The 22,461-nt window shown below is 40.0% G+C and overlaps 1 protein-coding gene across 4 annotated transcripts in view; it reads right to left on the bottom strand.

The window, feature by feature from the left end:
• The window catches only part of PDE1C (phosphodiesterase 1C), a 482,957-nt gene that overhangs the window by 358,670 nt on the left and 101,826 nt on the right, over positions 1-22,461 (bottom strand). For all 4 annotated transcript variants that reach the window (XM_077856290.1, XM_077856292.1, XM_077856291.1 and 1 more), the window contains exon 3: positions 10,103-10,274. In XM_077856290.1, the coding sequence (XP_077712416.1) occupies positions 10,103-10,274 (172 nt within the window). The remainder of the gene's footprint in view (positions 1-10,102; positions 10,275-22,461) is intronic.

Raw genomic sequence — 22,461 nt, 5'->3', positions numbered from 1 at the left:
GCAGAGGCTAGACAGTTGTTCATTTTACTAGTCTTGCAACTTTTCTGGAGGTTTAAAAACTGCCATAATAGTTTTTTTAAAAAAACAAATCCAACGACTTTTCTTAAATAGAAGGGACCTGTCGGTTAGCTTAGAGCTAGACATGACAGCCTTGTTCAGTGCTACCCTTAGAAACTTAACCACCATGAAAACTAAACCCTGACATTGCCAGTCACACTCAAGGATGGAATAATCAGCCAAACATTAGAGAAAACATAATTTAATAAATATAATTCAAACCCCCTTCATATACTCTTCTAATTCTACATTTGGACCATTTTCAAAGAATGAAAATGATGAACAGATCAAAGTTCGGGACCCATTACCCAAGACTGTTATTTGATTCACATCTTCCTGATTTTGACTTTGCAGACAGTGTTCAAATCATGCTCTTGGGCAATCTGCACTATGCCTGCCTCCAAGTATTTGAGCCCCATCACCAGAGCCAGAATGAACACCTCTCCTGAATGAGGGCAAGCATGTCTGCAGCTCTTGTTCAAATAACAATCCTTCCCCAACACCCAGGGTCTGGAGGTAATTTATTGTAGCAAATTCACTTCTGGCTGCACTTAATAGTAATCAATAAATGGAGAGCAGAGCAGCTAGGTGATAGTTATGGGGCTGCCTAGTCAATAGCCATTAGCTACCACTGTACTTAGAAGTAATAAAAAAAAATGGCCTCAGTTCCAATCCACGTGGAAAACATATTTTCACAGGTTTCTTCTCCAAATTGCCTATGTACTTCCTCCAGGCACTATCGGTGTTCAGACCCCATGCTAATCTCTAGTTCCACAACTCCACCCCTGCTGAAGGCCAGAAACTTTTGTTTTGATCTCTGTGTGTAGGGGACTGAGACATGGAAATATAATTCCTAGTTCTGTAACTTAATGGAAAATGCAACCTTCTTTCTGTTTCCCCAAAGATTTTACAAGAGCTCCAAAGATCTCCGCGAATGGAATACAACTGAAACTTACTCCCATGGTAAACCTACCATATTTGGTTTCAACTTTACCTTTCCAATACCACTTCCCTTTCACATGCCTTAGACACAAATCCAGCAGTTCCTTCAGCATGTCTCCCTGCCTCTGACCTTGGCACAAACTGTCCCTTTCACTTCGCTTTTATGTCCACCATGATCCAAGGTCACCTGCTGCATTGTTACTCCAAGTGCCATTCATATATTCCTCAATTGATGTGAGGTCCAGGGCTGTGGAACATGCACTGGTCCAATTCACCCCATATGGCTCCAATGAATAGTACAAGATGTGACTGCAGAGTGAGCACTTGAATGGGAAGACAGCATCCAGTATGAGAAATATTCTAATAAGAAGGAAACTGTTCCATCCCTGCTAGCAGAACCCTTGCCCTAATGCTGCAAGTGGGAACAAAAATTTCTAAAGAGTAAAATACAGAGTCACATTATTATGAGGTAAGCAAGAGGCCCCACTGCAGAGGAGAGGGACCAATCACCAATCAAGGGACATCCTATTTGCATTATCACTGGGCATGGTTTTAGAGAGTTTTGCTTTATTTTTATTCAGGTTCTTTAATTGTACTGAAAAAAAAAAAAAAGCAGTAAAGTCAGTCATCACACAGAAAGTTTATAAGGGAAAACATATGGTGCTTTTGAGATATTTCTCAGTGTAGGGTCCCATATCAGTAAGCCAATCTGTCTCTTGACCTCATCTACCATTAAATTAAGCCTTAGCCCATGGCCAGATACTGAGAAGGAGGAGGATATAAAGTAGGAGAAGTAGAAAGTCAGGGTCCAGCTTTTCTTGCTTGGGGAATTGTGGGGAAAAGGGAAACCAGTGTAGAAAAGAGGCAGAGGTGAGGCCTATATGTCCTCTTCTCTCTCTGGAAGGACATCCTCCCATAAACCAGAGGGTCCATATCCAAGTACACTTAGTGGCCAGTAACGTTAGGAGGGGCCAGGTTTTAGCTTTCCCAAGTTGTCTCTTGGGTTCTGTGAGGTTTGGCCAGGCCATGATGTTCCCCTGAGCTCCTCAGGCCAAACCTCAGAAATAAGCTGGGACTGTGATTGGAGAGTTGACCAGTGAGGCTGACATGGGGACAAAGTAGCCAAGGGCAGAAGGCTGGACCAACTGATCAGAGCCATATTAGAATCACAACCAGACCTCAGTGGATCTCAAAGCACTTCCAGAGGAGGGCTAGGGGTGGAGAGCCTTCTTGCATTTAAGACAGAACCTCAAGGATTCCTTGCACACTTCAGGTCTCTGTGGCCAAGGGCAGAAGTTCTCCAGCATCAGAAGTACCCCAGCATCAGAGCCCATGGCAAAGGCACAAAATCAAGTATAAAATATAAAATCAAATAGAGACTGACCCAGGATTTCTAGGCCAGTAGCCTTGGATCTGTACCCATAGCACTGAGCTGGCAGTGGTAAACCAGCAGAGGATCACAGAGAGACAGGGGACCATGTTAGCCCAGGTCTTCTGAGACGCTCCAAGACAAGACAAGACCTGCAAGAAATATATCAGGGGGAACATCTATAAAAGAAAATGGGGAAGAAGCCAGGGAGGCTGGGAGACTCAGGATATAAGTCTGACTCCCAGTGAAGGAGAAAAGGAAGGAACGTTGAATGGAAATATCTTAGACCACAGTATAGCTCCACAGAAAGTTCAGCAAGGCCATCATGGACTCTTCAAGTCAATGTCACCATTAGAGAAGTCCCATGTCTCCCAGGAATGGCCAGTCTTAGCATCTCTGATGCTCTCAGTCACAGGCTGAGAGTACCTTTGGGAAACACAGCCTCAGCCATCACCAAAACAAATTTTCTTACACAGAAGCTGGGACCTTGGACCAAGTACACTCCCTGTGGCTGGAGATGTGAAAGATGCTTTCACATGGCTGCCACAAAGATAGATCTCCTCTTTCCCAAAATACCATGGAAGGCCCAGGAAGAATGCAAGAGGAATAGTGTCTGCATGCTCCATGCTTTGTCAATTTCCAAACAGTGAAAAAAAAAAATCTCTCCATAAAAACTTACTTACGAAAGAAGTCTAAATATTTCCCTTTATGAGAAGCCAACTTTGCAATAGAAACTCCTCTGAGTTTAAAAACAACAACAACAACAAAAAGCCCTCAGAATTCACTATTTCATTTTCCCCTTCACAAACTTGAGGAAGACTCTACAATTGGGATTAGCAAAGACCAGAAGGGAAAAATGTCAACTCCAAGGAGGCAGCATTAAGTCAGGGAAGTAGGTGTCCCCAAAAGTCCCAGTGGGTGACCAACATACGGTGATAGAGAAAGATGTGTGACCAGACTTCCCATGAGCTAATTGGGAATTTTAACCCATGACTCATCCTGGGGTGGGGTCTGAAGCTGCAGGGGCCGCCACCCCACGCCATGTCGTATCATCAGCCAGATTGCACATTTCCTGAAAGTAATCAAGTCAGAAACTGGCTTCTTGGCAGTAGCCCCTAGTGGAAAAATGACTGCCAAAAACCAAAATGAGGATGAGTTCAATGATTTAATTCTGCATGGAAAACACAATCCGTTAAATGGGATCTGACAAGGCCTTAATCTCATCCATAGCTGAGGGCGTTGGCTCAATGCAGTTCTACTCCCTGCAACATATTCTTAGTAAGCTATGTATAGAATCAGGAACACTTTTGCCAAAGCCCAAATAAGTCCATTCTAAGTGGGAAGAGAAGCTCATCAAGCCCCCAGTGATTCCCTGGGGGAACAAACATGTTATTCTTCCAAATGCAAAATTATCAAAATTTGGTAACTCAACCCATGTTGAGAGTCACATGGCTCAAGGGAAGTAACTGAGATGGCCCATATGCACTGGATGGCTTCAGAATTTCTGCTTGCATCTAAGGAGGTCAGGCCGGGACAGTCTTGCTTAAAAAGCACCCATAGGGCTCATGTTCCAGCCTGGGGTTCATTGCACGATCTAGTCATATAAGCAGGGGTCAAGGTGTGGAGGATCAATCCACTGCTAAACAGGGTGCTGAAAACTAGGAGAGAAGGAATTAATGGCTGTCAGATTCATTAGTCCTCTTAATCCTAGCAACAGTCCCCAAGGCCTGCGTTGTCAATTCAGTTTCCATTTGTAAAATGAGGAAACTGAGACTCAAATCACATGGGTCAGAAGAGCATTTGCAAACTCATACCTGTGGCATTGGCAAGCCCAGGCCCTTCTACTCAGAGGGTGGTCCTCAGACCCTCACATCACTTGAGAGTTAGTTTGAAGTGCAGATTCCCAGGCTGCAACCCAGACCTACTGCGTCTGGATATGAATTTAATAGGATCTCTGAAAGAATTCATTCATAAAGTTTGAGAAGTGCTGCCCTTAAAGGGGTTCTATCCAAAAGCATGGGTAGATTAAAAACATAAGTTTGGACTAGAAGAAGGATTTAGCACAGAAGAACAGGGTTATGTCTCACAGGAGAAGCACCAAACTTTATATCTCAGCCACCACATCCAAATTAGTAGAATCAATCACATTATCTTATTCACCAATGACAAAGCCTGAAGAAGCCAAGGTGATGTGGTGGGAGCAGAACATGATGAAGAAGTCATAGCTTTGGATCCAGGTAGACTGGGCTGAGATTCCTTGCTCTACCACCTGCTGAGTAACTTTGGATAAGCTGTTTGATCTCTCTGAACCTGTTCCCTGACCTGTACAACTGGGATTACAATACTTGCCTTGCCCTGGTTTGGGAGAGATTAAATGAGCAAATGAATGTACAGTTCCTGGCCATAGCAGATGTTCAATAAACATTGGTTTCTTTGCCCCCCATTGCAATCTGTACTGGTGTGAACACTGGAGGCTGGGGAGAGAAAAGGCTGCCAGCAGCCAACTCTTTCCTGTTTTCTGGGCCCTCTGAGTCCTGTCACTGATCAGACTGGCTGGGTTTGTCTGTCTACCTCAAGCTCCAGGTTCTGTTTTCTATCTCATCTCTTTTAAGAAAATCCTGGGCAGAACAACAGGCTTAAAGAGACAGGTCATGAGGAAGAAGGAAAACAGGCATCTGGGGTGTAATCCCCAGGAGTATCTACTTTCCAAACACTGAAGTTTTTTTGTTTTGTTTTGTTTTGTTTTTGTGTGTGTGTGTGTGTTTTGTGTGTGTGTGATGGTTCCCACCTTCTTCTTTTCAAAAGTCTCAGGTCTTAAAAGCAGATTTTTCAGGCCAGAGGCTTAGCAAACTTTCAGAGCAACATGGTGTCTGCACCTGGAGTCACAAAACCCAAGTCTGATCCTATTTACTCAAAGGCACATAAGGCTTTCAGTGAGAGCTGGTAGGGAGAGGAGACTAGCACCTATCTGGGTGCCAGATACTGTGTTTGTCTCATTCTTTTATATTACCTCCTTTAAACCCTCTCACCATTCCTAGGAAGTGGGCGCCTCTATCCCTATTTCAAAGATGGAGAAAACGAGGCCAGATTAGATAACTGACCCACTCAAATTAACACAGCAAAATATTTCAGAGTTCCAGGGAATATTCAATATCATCTGGTCTAGTGATTCTCTAAGTGTGGACCCTGGACCAGCAGCATTGGCAGCACCTTGTTAGAAAGGCATGTTCTAGGACCCCACCCAGACCTGGGGTGGAGGAGCCCAACAATCTGTTTTCATAACTCTCCAGTGACTGTCATGCACCCCATGTATGAGCCCCACTGCCCTTGTCTACCCTCAGGTGTGACCGTTAAGAGAATGGAGGTTCAAAGAGATGACGCAATTTGCCTTGGTAATTCAGTGGAGACTAAAGCCAGTACAGCCACTTTCAGGAGTTGAATTTTCCTACCTGGGAAGCTTAGAATATCCCATTCATGAAGAGTAAAAACTAAAGTCCATAGGACAACCACACAAAACTTGCAGTGATATAGGCTGGGATTTGAACCTGAACAAAAATGAGGAGCCCATTCCCCTCATACATTGGTCACTTTCTCTCAAAACTCTGCCCAACTCTCTGCTCTGAGATATGGAACATTTGTCTCATCCCTATTGCCCAGTAAAGAGGAAGACTAGAGGGGAGCGTGCCAGGGAACACATGCAGAATTGAGATGACATTTGCACACCCTCAACTGTTGACTCACAAGCCTTAGTGGAAAGAGGTGGTACCTCTCATTTTGTAAAATCTCTATTTTTAAATCTGTGTGTCAAATTCTCACTTTCTGCTACACTCCCTTGCATTATTGCTAACTGACATAAACAGTGAGTGTTGGCCACCAGGGGCCATTTGGTTGGACGAGGAGCTGTCCTGAAGCCACGCTTACAACAAAAGCCACATGCATTTGTTTTTTAACAAAGTTTATTTATTTGTTTTTTAAGTAATCTCTATACTCAATGTGAGGCTCTAACCAATGACCCCAAGGTCAGGAGTTGTATGCTCCTCTGACTGAGCCAGCCAGGTGTCCCCCCAAGCATGCTTTTTTTATGTGAGTTTATAGATTACATGTTTATTTGGGATGGGATTCCAGGGGCTGCTAAAGACTAAACAGGACCTAGAGTCTCTCAAGCTACCCCTTGCCTCTGTCATTGGTGACCACTGATTGGCAAGCCATTGTCCTTTTTCGTTTGTGTTTGAATTCAATCAGAACTATGGGCTCTTCCTTTCTGAGCCAGTTTCTCCATTTCTAAAATGGGCATCATGTTTGGGTTTTTAGGGTCATGCCTGGCAATCTCAGAATTCTATGGTCATTGTTGCTGTAACAGGGAGCCTCAGGGAGACTGAAAGTACAAATTTTAGAAGCTTTTTTGAAAAACACTTAACCATTTACAAATTTATAGACACTTCCTACCTTTGGAAATAGAGAATAGAATTTCCTTTAGGGCAGACTCTCCTTTTGATCTAGAAGGAATTACTTGAATGGAAATTTTTATTTATTTATTTATTTATTTATTTATTTATTTATTTATTTATGATAGTCACACACAGAGAGAGAGAGAGAGAGAGAGAGGCAGAGACATAGGCAGAGGGAGAAGCAGGCTCCATGCACCGGGAGCCCGACGAGGGATTTGATCCCAGGTCCTCAGGGTCGCACCCTGGGCCAAAGGCAGGCGCTAAACCGCTGCGCCACCCAGGGATCCCCTTGAATGGAAATATTATACAAATATAAACAAGTATGCATTCTTTGTCCAGGGGGTGGCTTGTATGTAATTGTCGCCACCTACTTGCAGAGAGCTAGAAAAGATGTCTAGGAAATGTGATAGGAAGCATCTGACCTCTTCCTTTTGGGGAGCAACATCATTAGAACATATCTGAGAAACTGGGGTAGCACTAACTGAAGCCAGATGTCAGCAAAGGACAACAGAAGCCGCAGGAGGAGGCAGCACAAGAAAGAGGAGATCTGGACTGGACATGAACTTAGAACTTCAGTGAGGTCAGAAAGTCCACCCTCAGCACGAGATCCCATTGCCCTGGCAGGTGCCAGAGGCAGAGCAGGCTAAATGCTGAGTGTCAGTAAGCCTGGAGTCCCTGGGTATAGTTAGGGAGACAAACCCCCAAGAAAAGACTAGACTTCCTGATAATTTGGCACATTAGGCTTACTGTATTGCAGTTTGGATCTTGTTTGATAATAAAAGCTGATGACCGTTTTTCACAACCCAGGATTCCTAATGCCCTCCAAGTAGAAACAAGGAGAAAGAGATGGGAGTAAGCAAAGTTGCCACTATGGTGCTCAGCGGTAATAATCCTACAGAGGAGCTATGAGGACGGACAATGCAAATTGATGAGAACCATGTGCTCCTCCTCAGCAAACAAGACCCACCCTAACTGAGAAAGACAGATGTTAACAATCACATGCTCAGATGCCTTAATTGTGTGTATAGGTGTGTGCAAATGTATATTTACACGCATGCGTGCCCACACACACGTTACAGGGGGTGAGCAGCTCTGATTTTCAGAGTGAGAAAGAAGAACCTAACATCCTAACCTTGGTAGAAGACTACTGCTTAGTAAAAGGATTTCTCTCAGGGACTGAGAGCACTGATCTATGATGCAACCTGGAAATGTTAAAATGTGTGAGTGTAACACACCATTTGTCCTATATTTCCCAGAGTCACTAACATTGAGAAGTCAGCAATTCTCGTGATTTTTCACTCAAGGGAAATGGGGAGGGGGACACACAAAAGTGATATATTCCTATCAGCATTATTTAAATTCAGCGATGACTCATTTCTTTCTTTGCAATCCAAAAAGCATATAGAAAATAAGTGGCACTTATTACATGGGTCACCTTGATTCTGCTCTAATTTATTTTTTGATAAATAAACTGTTCCCCACATGTTAATACGTTGCTTATGATAATTTATGTACAACAAATTCCACAACTGATGTGACCACCACAGTTAAGGACAACTACGTTAGAGAATATTTACCTCCTAACATTGCCATTGAAATCACTTATCTTCTTCAGACAAGGAGACAAATAAATGAATAATCAACGCTGATGGATTTCTAGCTTGAATTGCTGAAAGGTTGGTACATTTACACCTGCCATGTTTTTCTTGCTGCACCAAGTGTTACAAGGAGCCAAAAATAAGTTCCAATCTTAACAAACATAATTTAATGTTTTTTCTGGAACCCAGACATTGATACATAATTCAACTAGCAGATCAAATGAAGTTCATGACCATCAATACATTTTCTCTATTAAAGAGCACTGAATGCCAAGAGAAGAGGTGATGGTAATAAAATTGGCAAGCAAATGAGATGTTCTTCTCACGAGAATGCCTCTTTAGCTGTTCATTTAAGAGGACAATGAAGCTGGTCTGGCCTGGAAGGAGTAGCTACAAGAAGACTACATGGGAAGGGGTGGACTCCACCAGGGACACTCCAAAATGAGAACATATAGCCCAAGAATGCCATTTGGCCTCCCTCCTCCCACCACAGTCAAGTGCAGAGAAACACAGGTTCATGGAAGTTACTTCTCTCTACCTGAGTGGGTTTTATTTTATGTAAAACCACACAGTGCAATAACCAAACCTTTAGTAGGCGTAAGAAAAGCATTTGCTTTGCAATTCTTGTCCTGCCACTGCATCAGTCACATTCCATAAAGAAATCCAAACCCCTATTCATCATTGCTTTTCAGAGCTCATCTATAATTCAGTCTACACTATGAAGCTTCACACAATGAAATGGCTTTTACTGAGCGATTACACACGTCACCTGGATGCAAAAGAGAGCACGTTTTTCATGGATGCCAAGAGTTGTCTGAGTTGTTTATGAGAGGAGAAAAGTGAGGTTTATATGTTCTACTAGCCATGTGGAGAGTACAAAAGCCTTATATAATGGAAAGAAAAGTGAAAGACATAAAACTAGGGTAACAGGGAGAAAAGAGGGGAGGAAGGCAGGCTGGCAAAAAAAAATTAAACCTTAATTTCTGATACCAGCACTGCTGTATATTTCAAAAGAGAACTTGGAAGCCTCATTCAGGGAGAAGAAATAAATCAGTTTTACAGACCATGTCCCACACTCAGATTGATTTTTCTTTGACACAGTGGAAAGGTAAGTGCCAAAGTCGTGACAAAGCGGAGTACCATACAGGAAGAAAATGTAAGCGGCCTCTACAGAAGACGGAAGACCAAATGATGAACAAGAACACAGTCAGCAGCCACCTGGGAAAGCACACAGGAAGATCTGCAGTTCATTTCAGGAGGCAGCAGCTCTCACATCTCTTAGGACTAGAAACCTTCCCCCAGCCAGAGACTCTAAAGGCATGGGGCTGAATTCATTCCCCACATGCTTTTTCTCTGTATACTTATCTCCATGCGTCATCCTCCTTTGAAGCAAAAGACTCATTAATCCAATTCAAATTGCCAACATCAGTAAATCCTTCGCCTCAGCACTTAAATGTCAATACCAATTAAATACCAACAGCAACTTAACTACTGGTAAGATCTTCACTACATTCAAGAAATCCAGCCAGAAGTCCAGCTAGCATCAATTCCAACACTCCTCATCAATTCTAATTTACTCAGAGCAGAGAAATGAGGTAATTTGCAGGCCACGCTGACGATGCATCCAACTGGACTGAAATAACTCCACAGCAAATCAGAAGGAACAAATTGATTGCAATACACCAAACCTGAAGGATGTCTTCACCAAGGCTTCTGGGCTATCGAGCTGAGGCAATTCATCAGCTAGGATTTCTTCTGGTGGTCGAGGGTCATGGACAATCGTTGGCCGTGGCTTTTCCTTGGCGTTTCCCGTGAGCCCGTCAATGAGGGAGTTCCACAAGCAGTTCTGTGACTTGGACCCTGAGGTATGAGGGGAGAAATGTGTGCAGTCAATTACCAACCAACAACATGTCCTGCTTTGCCCAACTCAGGATATTCCAAAGCAAAGTGGGGAAAATTACATATTTCTCAGGATCTCCACCAACATCCAAGGGTTCCAAAAGATATGGGTCAGGCTACTTATGGAGCAACCAGGAGTTTTTAAATTTATATGCAGAAAATAGGCTAATCCCCTGAATATTTTGATCCACAGCCAAGTATTAAGGACATATATCTCATTTCGTTTCAGTGGTGATCAATTCCAACTCCTGATAGAGCTGTAGAGATTTATGGATATATTTAATTAACTATTGGAAGTATACAAAGGACTACCATTTTAGAGAAGAACATGGATGTTCAGATACAGTCTCCCTTATGAGCTCAGTTTGATCAAGGACTGAGTTTCAAGACTCCATCCTATGGAGACACCCACCTCAGACAGGGCCCCACCTCTAAAACCCAGAACTCACTCTAGGCAAGTTCAGTCGTCTAGAAGATCAAGACCCAAGGAAAATTACACTGCATGTTTACTGATATTCTAATCAATAAACACTTCAAATATATTAGATGAACACTAAAGGCAAACATGAAGTGGTAATAGTGTCACAAAATAGGGCCTGATCAGCCAGGTAGTCAAGGGCAATATCAACAGGAATGAGTTACATGGATATCACATACCCCTGATACGATGTGATGAGAATGGCACTTCACCCCTGTGGTCCTCCTTCCCAAAACACATAGCCCCAGTGTATTAAGGACTAAGTATTTCTAGCCTCTGTTAACCTGATGCTTTAACCTCTTCCCTAGGTGCATATACCAGATATGCCTTGTTATGGACAATAATAATGTATCTGAGTCATCTTGCTTTTCAAATACAAACCAATCAAACCAGAGTCCACCCCCACTATGTCCCTTACTGAGCTTTCACACTCTGGACCATTATTCACTTGCCTTCCTCACCTCAGGGCAGGTACCAGACAACTAGGGACAGTCCCTAAGTTCCAGAGCCCACTGAAATTATTCAAACTAGCCAATCCTGAGGCTACTTACCCTGCCTTCCCCATTACTCTGTACAGAAGCCACAATAAAGACACTTGTCCACAGTTTCCTCCACCCTAGATCTCCCTTATAACTTCTCAGGATGGCCTCCATGATGAGACATGTAGCCCCTCTTTGGGGATCTCCAAGTATCACAAAGTTATCTTTTCAAGGGCAGTCATTTCCAGATCTGTTGGCCCTACCATACCTAACTGATAATAAAGATCTATCCAAATACCCAGTCTAGTCATGGGGAAAACATCAGACAAATCCCAAATGAAGAACATTCTCCAAACACCTGACCAATACTCCTCAAAACTGTTGAGATTATCAAAAAACAATGAGTCTGAGAAACTATCATAGCCCAGAGGAGCCTAAGAAGACATGATGACTAAATGTATTATGGTGTCCTGATAGGATCATGAAACTTAAAAGGACACTAGGTAAAAACTAAGGAAACATGAATGAAGTATGTACCTTAGTTAATAATTCATCACTATTAGTTCATTAATTTTGACAAATGTAACATATTAATATAAGATTCATAATAGGGGAAATTGGATAAGGGGTATCTGGGAACCCTCAATACTATCTTTGCAAATTTTCCATAAACCTAAGACTATACTAAAATAAAAAGTTATTCTAAAAATGCAAATAAATAAAAACTATAAATAAATAGCTATTATAAAAGAAGTCTACGAGCAAAAAAAAAACTTTTTAAAGTAGAGCCTGGGAATATTACTATTGCTATTATCCAATTACCACTGGTTTGTGCTTGTTATTCTCTTCCCACAGGAAGAGAATATTCTTGCACAAAGATACTGTTGGGTTGCCAAGTCATACACTCATGGAGCTGTGTCCATCCAGAAGGGGTTGGCCTTTTCTACCCCAACCATGCAGAGGGAGGACCTTTTTCTAACTTACAAAAAGGTTCTTTATGGGGTCTTGGGGGTCTTGTGCAAACTGGTAAAAGACACCGCCAGCTAATGCATATGCATGTGATAGATGGGCAGAGAATAAATCTATATGCGCATGGGGATGCCTCCTCAAGTCCCCAAGCAGCTACCTACAGCCCACAACAGAAGAAATCTCCTGAAGGACAGCTTTATCCCTAAGATCAAAAGAACTTCACACATCTCACAAACATCTCTGAACCTTCACTAAAAACACACATATGGGTCAGCAAGCAACTCTTTCAATGACCATGCCTTTGAGTGCTCCCGTTGGGCTGTCCCACATCCAAATTGCTTTTGTATTAATCAAGAGAAAATTAAAGCACACTAGTGCCAGGAAACAGATGCCTCTAACTCCTGAAATGCAGGACAGCTTTTCTAAAGTCCTAAGCAGATATCTTAATAAGATCTGGTCATATTAATGAAGGTCTGGTTCTACGTTAATAAAGATCTGTTCTATGTTAACTAAGTAAGATCTGGTTCTAGGAGGAAGAACAATAGCAGCAGCCTGTTTTCTTAAATTTGATCTAAATGGAGGCCTTACAATAAGCTCTCTGCCCACTTCCCTTCATTCTTTTATTTACTCATTCAATATAGACATATTTAATTCCTTCCATATGCCAGGTTCCATTCTGGGCCCTAGAAATAGAAATATTAGCCCATAAACAATCACAATAAATGGGCAATGCACCATACTAAGGGCAAATGAAGTGCTCTAGGAGGCAGAAGAGAGCTCACCCACTCTGCTTCAGGGCCCCGGGGGAAAGATACACGGACAACATCACATCTGATAAGGATCTAAAGCAGGGACAGGAGCAGCCTGGGTGGCTCAGCGGGTTAGTGCTGCCTTCAGCCCAGGATGTGATCCTGGAGTCCCAGGATGGAGTCCCACATCAGGCTCCCTGCATGGAGCCTGCTTCTCCCTCTGCCTATGTCTCTGCCTCTCTCTCTCTGTGTCTCTCATGAATGAATAAATAAATAAAATCTGAAAGAAGGAAGGAAGGAAGGAAGGAAGGAAAGAAAGAAAGAAAGAAAGAAAGAAAGAAAGAAAGAAAGAAAGAAAGAAAGAAAGAAAGAAAGAAGAAAGAAAGAAGAAAGAAAGAAAGAAAGAAAGAAAGAAAGAAAGAAAGAAAGAAGAAAGAAAGAAAGAAAGAAAGAAAGAAAGAAAGAAAGAAAGAAAGAAAGAGAAAGAACAGATCTTCAGCAGGTGAAAAACAGAGAAAGGAACATTCAGTGAAAACAGTACATGCAAAGGCTCAGAGGATACCAAAGTAGCTTGTAAAGGCTGGAGCAAAGTAAGAAGGGACGGTGACCAGAGAAAAGGTCAAAGGCTGGTTGGACAAGTTGTAAAGTGCCTTGAATAAAATGCTAGTCATTTAGAAAGTTTTCTTTAGATGAATAAGAACTAAGGCCACACCTGTGTTTGAGAAAGGAGACTGGCATGCTATAGAGCAGTGAACTTGTGAGGAATAGCAAGGTAGTATGAAAAGGTCCATGCACCCATCTCATCCATACATGAAATAAAGCCTTACCACATACTTTTGACTAGTTTTTAGTATATGATCTAGTTTTTCGATGTGATCAATAAATTACAAATTCATATAAAAGCACTAATGAGTTCATAACAGCTTTCTCACCATATTTTCAGTGAGTGACTCAGAAGGGTCATGTGACCTAAGCTCTTTTCTATTAGGAGTCTCAAATGGAGATTGTTATTGATCTCTGGTTTAATTCCACTGTGGTCTGAGAAGAGACATTGCATGATTTCTATTTTCTTTAATTTTGTTAGGGTATACATTATGACCCAGAATGTGGTCTATCTTGGCAAATAGTCCATTTGAGCTTGAGAAAAATATGTATTCTGATGTTGTTGGATGAAGCAGTCTATAGATGTTGATTATATCCAGTTGATTTATGGTGTGGGCTTTTTTCCTTTTTAAATGAATTTTATTTCATTCATTAAAACATCACCTATATATATAAAGAGTTTTATATACATACAAGAGTTAGTATATATTCAGTATATAGATCATTCTTGATGCACATAAGGAATCCCAGACTCCTTGCTATAACTTTATGATATATTCCCTCTCACTACCCAATCCCAGAGAAAAAGAAGTCTTTCTAAAGATTTATGATGATACTTTGGAAAAAATATTTCCAGCTATTTTTCCTATTTAACATCTAAACAACTATCCATTTATAAGTATTTACTATTAAAATTGTCTTGTGATGAAAACTTTAGAGTATAAAAAAACTCATTTTTATTTATAGCAACTTTTTGATAAATAAATCTCTGGTTTGTTTCTGAGGGGAGGTTTCAGATTTTTTACTAAATCTTCAAAGGGGTCCATAACTCAGTATAAAAAAAATATATGCCTGTGATTTAGAGACAGATTTTCAATTCCACCAGATTGATGGTGCGGTGAGTTCAACTAGGTTCTTGCTGATTTTCTGTCTGATGAATCTGTCCATTTCTGAGAGAAGACTATTGAGGTCTTCCTCTCTGATAGTGAATTCATCTATTTCTTTCTATAATTCTATTAGTTTTTTCCTACTAGTTTGACACTGTTGTTAGACATACACACATTAAAAATTCTTAGCTCTTCTCAGAGAATTGGCTCTTCTATCATTATGCAATTTCCTCTTATTCCTAATAACTTTCCTTGTTTGAAGTCTGTTCTGTTTGAAATTAATATAGTTATTACTGCTTTCTTTTGATTAGTGTTAGCACAGTATATTATTCTCCATAAATTTACTTTTAATCTATATGAGTTTTTATATTTAAGGTGGGTTTCTTATAGGCAATTATTTGGTTCTTATTTTCTGATCCAGTCTGACAATCTGTCTCTTAACTGGTGCATTCAGATCATTGATATTTTAAATGATTATTGACACAATTGGATTAAAACCTACCATATTCACTATTTTCTGTTTGTTGTTCCCTTTTTTGTTCCTATGTCTTCCACTGTTTTTCTACCTCATGTCATTTTTTAGTGAGCATCTTAGATGATTCTAATTCTACTTTCTCTCTTTCTTAGCATATTGGTTATAGTTCTTTTTTTTTTTTTTTTTGGTAGTTGCCATAGAGTTCACACCATACATTTACAGCTAATCCAAGTCCACTTTCAAATACCACCATAATACTTCACTCACAGTGTTAGTACCTTATAATAACAAAATAATCCTAATTCCTGCTCCTGTCCCTTGTATCATTGCTGTCAAATCTTCAGAAGAGCTGTGAGTGATGCTCAGAATTATCGTCCTGAGGAATGGAAGGAACATTTAAATGCAAGCGCTCATCCCAGGGACAAGTATAACCCGACAGGATATTAACTCTCTAGGCTTTCTGGGTCCACTATGCATGAATGTGGGACAATTCCCACACCATCAGAGAATCTCCAGGACATAAATCAAGAGAAAACAGTACAACTGGAGCCTAAAAAGTGGGCCAAAAGGATGTGAAGTTGTGTTCAAGAGGTCCCCAATACATAGAGTTCCCACACAGTTTTTGTATAGAAAAAAATACAACCAGAGGGGCACCTGGGTGACTCAGTGGTTGAGTGTCTGCCTTTGGCTCAGGTTGTGATCCCGGGGTCCTGGGATCAAATCCCACACTGGGCTCCCCACAGGGAGCCTACTTCTCCCTCTGCCTATGTCTCTGCCTCTCTCTGTGTCTCTCATGAATAAACAAATAAAATCATATATATATATATGATTTTATTTGTTTATATAACCAGAATCCCATCTGCTACTCATTCCTGCTTTAAAAGGATCACAATGGTCCTTGCCATGGCTCTTCCCAAGGCAATTTGATGTGGGCCTTTTGAAGTTGAACTCTGAGAGCAGGAAAGAATGCTTCTTCAGAGTCTCCACAAAATGGGCAGAGCACCCTCCAGGGACACTGGGATGGTCTGCCCTGACAAAATGAAAAATAAAAATTCCACTGCTCTGATTTATTTTAAGCTGATTTTGAAGGCATGAAATGTTTCTGATTAAACAGAAGCAAAAAAAAGGAAACAGAGAGAGTCACACAGGTCTCTCTCAATAATATCAAAAACCCCATGAGGGAAATCATAGATAAACTAAGCCTTCAGGGTACCAAAAATAATGTGGCTCAGGTGCAGGAGATGAGCAGCTCCATTCAGCCCACTCTGTGTCATCTGCTTCTGCCTCCTCCTGTCCCCACCCCTGCTTTCCTGTCTCCTTTGACTTGTTCCTGTCTCTCATTTGAAGCCAATTACATTCTCCTTTTCTGTTATTTTTCCTTTGTCCCTGCGATAAATCCTCTCCCTCCTCTTCACAAAGACAACTTTTTGTATACCCCATGAACCCTCTAGATTGATTATAAATCTTCTGGATTCACAAATTCTGGTAGCCGCATCTGTACCACTGAGCTTATCAAGAAAACAAGTCCTCAGGTTCAGATGATACAAACATTGTTCAGCAGTTGCTACGTGCTAGACATGGTAAAGAGGGCTTCACCTGTGTTACTTTATTCAATGGTCAAATTCAACCCCTCAAAGTAAATATTTTTGAAATATTATTGAACACTAGGCTATTAAGACTCTAAGAGATCAAATAAACTGGATCGCACAGTTAGAAAACAACAGATTGCTTTGACCTGAAATTCTCATTCTCCTTATCAAGGCTCCAGGTGATATGTCACACTGTTTGTACTTTACTTTTGAGCAAATAAACAGATGCATATTGTAGATCAAGCATAATATTCCATATTTGTTATTATGAACCAAACATTTTTTTACAAAAGAAATAAGATACACTCTATCTGCAACTAGGGAGAGCCTTGATGTTGCTTAATCTCTTCCATGAAAAAAAAAATCTCTTCCAGGAAGCAGTTAGCAGCTTCCTTTAAGGACGGAAGTTTGGGCTGCAGGAAAAGATGAATAATGCAAGCTAAATTTAATGGATTGAGAAAAGACTTCTTAAGAAAGCAAGAAAATGAGATGAGAAGGATCTAAATAAGAAATAGCTACAGATTCATTTTTGAAGTGTGTCTAATGGTGGCAGTCTGATAAACCGCTGGCAGGAGGAGCTCAAGGTCACGTGGTAATCCTATTTAAATCTGACAAGTGACTTATCAACTCAGTTCCTGATTTGAAAAAAAAAAAATACACAAAGATAATGTGGACAAAAGCCTGAGAAATTAGAGTCCTGCAAAAGCACAGAGGAGGAATGCTTGAATGGCTCAGCGGTTAAGCATCTGACTTCAGCTCAGGCCATGATCCTGGAGTCCCAGGATTGAGTCCCACATCAGGTTCCCTGCATGGAGCCTGCTTCTCCCTCTGCCTATGTCTCTGCCTCTCTCTGTGTGTCTTTCATGAATAAATAAATAAAATCTTTAAAAAAAAAAAAAAAAGAGGAGAGGGAGTTAAATCTTCAAAAAGGTGAAAAAAATTATTAGAAACCATCAATGATTCTCAAAATATCTGTGACACAGGTTTGTAGGTATCCTCTTTTTCTGGGAGGATATGGGTCTTGAAATTCCCATCCAGTAGAAAAACAGGGGCTGGAGCACAGAGGTCAAGAATTACCTAATAAAACCCAGATGAAAAGTTTTATCCTCACTAAGAACAAACAATGGTAGTGCAAAAGATTAGGTATCGATAAAGACTTGAATATCTTTAAATCAGTCATGTAGGCACTGTTCTTGTTACTTTTAATATACTAATTCTTGATTTTGAAAACTTTGCAGAAATTTTGTCCAAAATATTATCCTTTTAATATGTAATTAATATACAAATATTAATGAGATTTTGTATTATTCTTTTCTTTCCCCAAACCCAGGGGATATTTTACACTTACAGTGCATCTCATCTCAGTTAGCATTAGTCACATTTCAAGTGCTCAAGAGTTATATTCTATGCGACAGTCTGTTCTACAGAATTTATTTTGATTCATGTTTCAATTGGCTGAAGAACACCCTCAAATAATTCTTTCCAGAATGACATGGTTAATGGGATAGATACACATGAACAACAATTTAAGTAGAGATTTATTGAATTTACATTAAGCTCAACATATTTCTTAATTATCTTCTGCTATCTTGCACTATAAAAGAGAATTAGGAGCCAAGTCTGAAATAGTTTTTCTTTCTTTTGTAGACAAACATTTTTCTTTACCTTTGTATTTCAAACATTTTACTAGCATGTTTATAATGGTGAGTTATTTTTACCAATTTTTAAATGTATTTTTCTGGAACACAATGAGCCCTGTCAATATGGAAACCCAAGCCCTACTTTCTTCCACTCAGGCAAATTGCCTTCAAATTTATCTTTGATTACTGCTTCTGTTCCAATTGTTTTGTTTGGCTTCAGTCTCAGAACATCTATGATTCATTTACATGTGTTGGTTCTTCTCTGGCCTCCTATTATCTTGTCTCACCATTTTCAATTGCTTATCATTTTTATCTATTGTGTAAGACACTGTTTCTCAAGTCTGTCTTCCAATCATTGATTAAATTATTTTCAGTGTCATTTCTATATTTCAAGATGACTTTTAATTCCCATGTTGCATATTTACTTTCTTTGCATCTTAACTCAAAATCAACCTGCTTCTTTTCTTATGGCTTTCTGCTCTTATGTTAGAAGGGCTACGTCTTCCCGCTTCTTATGGAGAATATAAAGTAGGGTTTACATATTGTCTTTTGCCTTCTACATTAAATCATTTTTCAGAAAACCACCTCTTCCCAACATCTTTATGATGGTGTTTCACTTCCCTATTTCATCATATTTTGTTTAGTTTTATTTTTGACTTAACCCTAGTTTAGTCATTCTGGAATGCAAAAAAATTCATACAGAGATTATCGTTTTCCAAAAGGTAAGGTATGTAGGTTACTCTAGGTTTCACTCACTGTCTCCTTGGGCTGCCGGATAAATTCAGCAGAAAGAACCGAGAGTAAAACTGACATTTACATCCAGACAGTCATCATAATAAGCAATGCATAACCCAAGCCAAAAGAGTAAGCACAAAAAATGGTGCCCAACCTGCTTCAGAGTAAAGCCTTGCATCTGTCTTTACCCAATTGATGGGCACAGCTCCCATCTAATTTTCAAAGCCTATTTAGAAATTCATATGGTACAGTAGATCACTATATAGTGAGACCATCAATTCCAAGAGGGAAGGTTTCAATTACTCTTTGTCATACATCAGAAGAATGAGTCTGTTCACCAGAGTAATGATGTAGACAAGATTAAAGGGAGGCTGTTTTCAAGAACTTTGACAGCATTCATTTAGTATACTAATTAAAAGAGAAGTTTATCTATTGAGAGTGAAATCTACTTGACAAACACTTTGTTAATGGTCAGTGTAAGTTAGGTACTTGGGTGTTAAAAGATAGCATTTTTTAAGTTTTCCATAATTATGACTTTCACTAATTCAGACACCACCCCCACCCCCATAATTAAGTGAAAATTTTTCAATGCATAACTACCTTGAAGTATGCTAATGTCTGCAAAGCATGCAAAAATCCAAGTTTTACCATCTGCTGGATGATTCATTTGTAAATCTGCCTAGTATTCCTTTGGGAAGTTTCAGCGCGGATTTTTAACCTCATTATAAAAACTTGGTAGGAATGAATTTAGTAATATAGTATGTATGAAAGTGCTCTGAGCACTTGGAAGAATGTGCCACATCCATCGTAGACATGTTGAAATGGTATGTGTACTGTGATAAAAAATAAAAGTGTTTGAAAGTAATTGCTTGGAGATTTGGTGTTTTAATCAAGAGTTCCAGAAAAACAGAGACTTTGAGGTAACATATTAGTCACAGGGAAGAGCTCCTTCAAATTCTGGTCCAAACTAGCCATTGTTGGTAATAAAGACAGTGGATCATTTGTTGGTGATAAGCTCCTTTAGGGAAAGAACCGTGATCTACTCATTTTTATACTCCTGTACCCAAAATGTCCTTTCAAAGTTAGCTTTTTCATGTACTTCTAAGATACTTGCTTCTGAGGCTGTAGAGAACACATTAAGAAACTCTAATAAATTTCTCAGTCTTTTCTCCCTTCTATGGGTTTCAATTGTATCATGCATAGATTTTCCTCAGTTTTTCACCCAAATGGCTTCGCACCTTGACCTCTCTTCCTTATCCTGCCCTATTGTACTAGGGAACTTGGCTTCATAAAATTTACTGACCTGGAAGCTAGGCAATTCCTTCATAAATTCCAACAACTGCAGCTCTAAATATGAGAATTTCCCCAAAACTTCATACTTGTAGGGGAATTGTTAATAGCTTAATCTACAGGATGATGATTCCTACAGTTGCACATTTTATAGCCTACAAAACTGGATGTGTCCAGCCTGGGCTTCAACCCAAGGCTTAGCCAAGGCTTAATGCATACTATGGCAGGAACCACTGCACTTCCTTAGTCTACCTGCCTATCAGTGGGGGGGTGTGGGGAGGAGGGACAGGGCATAGTACTTGGCACACAGTAGGCGCTCCATAAATATTTGTTGAAAAGAAGCTATCACGGGAAGTCATGACTGGTAAATCATGGAAGTCCCATAATTTACAATTTATCTGGCTTGTTTTCTAGTAAGGTAATTGAATATGAATCTCTAAGAACTGTCTAAGTGATAAGTGGTTTTATCCCTTTGTTTGAGATTGTTACAGATCTGGGGGCGCTTGGGTCGCTCAGTGGGTGAAGTGTCTGCCTTTGGCTCAGGTCATGATCTCAGGGTCCTGGGATCAAGCCCCATGTCAGGCTCTCTGCTCTGCAGTGAGTCTGCTTCTCCCTCTCCCTCTGCCCCTCCCCCTGCTCATGCTCTCTCACTCTTTCTCTCAGATACATTAATAAAATCCTAAAAAAAAGAAAAGAAAAGAAGAAAAGAGAAAAGAAAAGAAGAGAAAAGAGAAAAGAAAGAAAAGAAAAGAAAGAAAAGAAAGAAAAGAAAAAAGAAAAGAAAAGAAAGAAAAGAAAAGAAAGAAAAGAAAAAAGAAGAAAAGAAAAGAAAAAAGAAGAAAAGAAAAGAAAAAAAGAAAAGAAAGAAAAGAAAAGAAAAGAAAAGAAAAGAAAAGAAAAAAGAAAAGAAAAGAAAAATTATTACAGATCTGGAACAGTTCTAGTCCCTCTGCTTTCAACTCAATTCAACATTTATTGAACATTTATTATGTACTGACTGGCAAGGCACAGTTTCTGTTTTTGAGGAACTCAAAAATCTAGTAGGAAGATAGTCATTAAAGAGATATTTATAATACAGTATAAAGCGAGCAATAATACAACTATGTAGAAATATACTGATGCGAAACAAAGCAGGGAGCGATCATTTTGTTCCAGAGGTCGGGCGAGGCTGTACAGAAAAGGTGGCTTATGACACAGTTTTGAGAGATAAATGGTTGGCTTGGTGATCAACAGAAGATTAGAACATTTCAGGCAGAAGGAGCCACACGTGCAAAGGCATGGAGGAGTGAAACAGCATGAGAGGGCAACTAATTTCATTTTTCTGAGGCTGAAATGATGGCCTCTTAATAGGAGACGTCATCTCGGGCCAGTTTGAAGGGCCTTGTGTGATGTGCCAAAGATTTGGATTTAATTCTGTAGGCTATGAAGGGTCATCTTAAAGGTGCTTTTTTTTTTAATTAAACTTTTACTCTGAGAAAATTATAAATTCACATGCACTTGTAAGAGATAATACAAAGACTTCATGTACCTTTTACCCAGTTTCCCCCATTGGCGACATTTTGTAACATTATAGTACAATATCACACCCGGGATGGTGACACTGAGGCAGAGCATTGCCATCACACAACGATCCTTCCAGGTACCTGCCTATAGTCACACCCATTTTCCTTCCCAGCCCTCTCCCTCCTTAACTCGTGACAACCATTAATCTGTTCTCCATTATCTATAATTTTGTCATTTTAATAATGCTATGTACATGGAGTCATACACTAAAATATAAACTCTTGGGATTGGCTTTTTCACTCAGCATAGTCCAACAACTCATGTTGTTGCATGTATCAGCTTGTTCTTTTTATTGCTGAGCAGTATTCCATGGTATGCATATACCACAGTTTGTTTAACCATACACTGAATAAATAAGTTCTGAGTTCTTTCCAATTTGTGGCTATTATGAATAAAACGTCTATGACTATTCATACACAGGGCTTCTTAAAATGTAGTAAAATACATATGATATAAAATTTACCATCTTAAC

Source organism: Canis aureus, chromosome 18 (genome assembly GCF_053574225.1).
Source record: "Canis aureus isolate CA01 chromosome 18, VMU_Caureus_v.1.0, whole genome shotgun sequence".
NCBI classification, from domain to species: Eukaryota; Metazoa; Chordata; class Mammalia; order Carnivora; family Canidae; genus Canis; species Canis aureus.
Note: the sequence above shows the minus strand (reverse complement) of the source record. Positions and strands in the feature narration are given on the sequence as shown.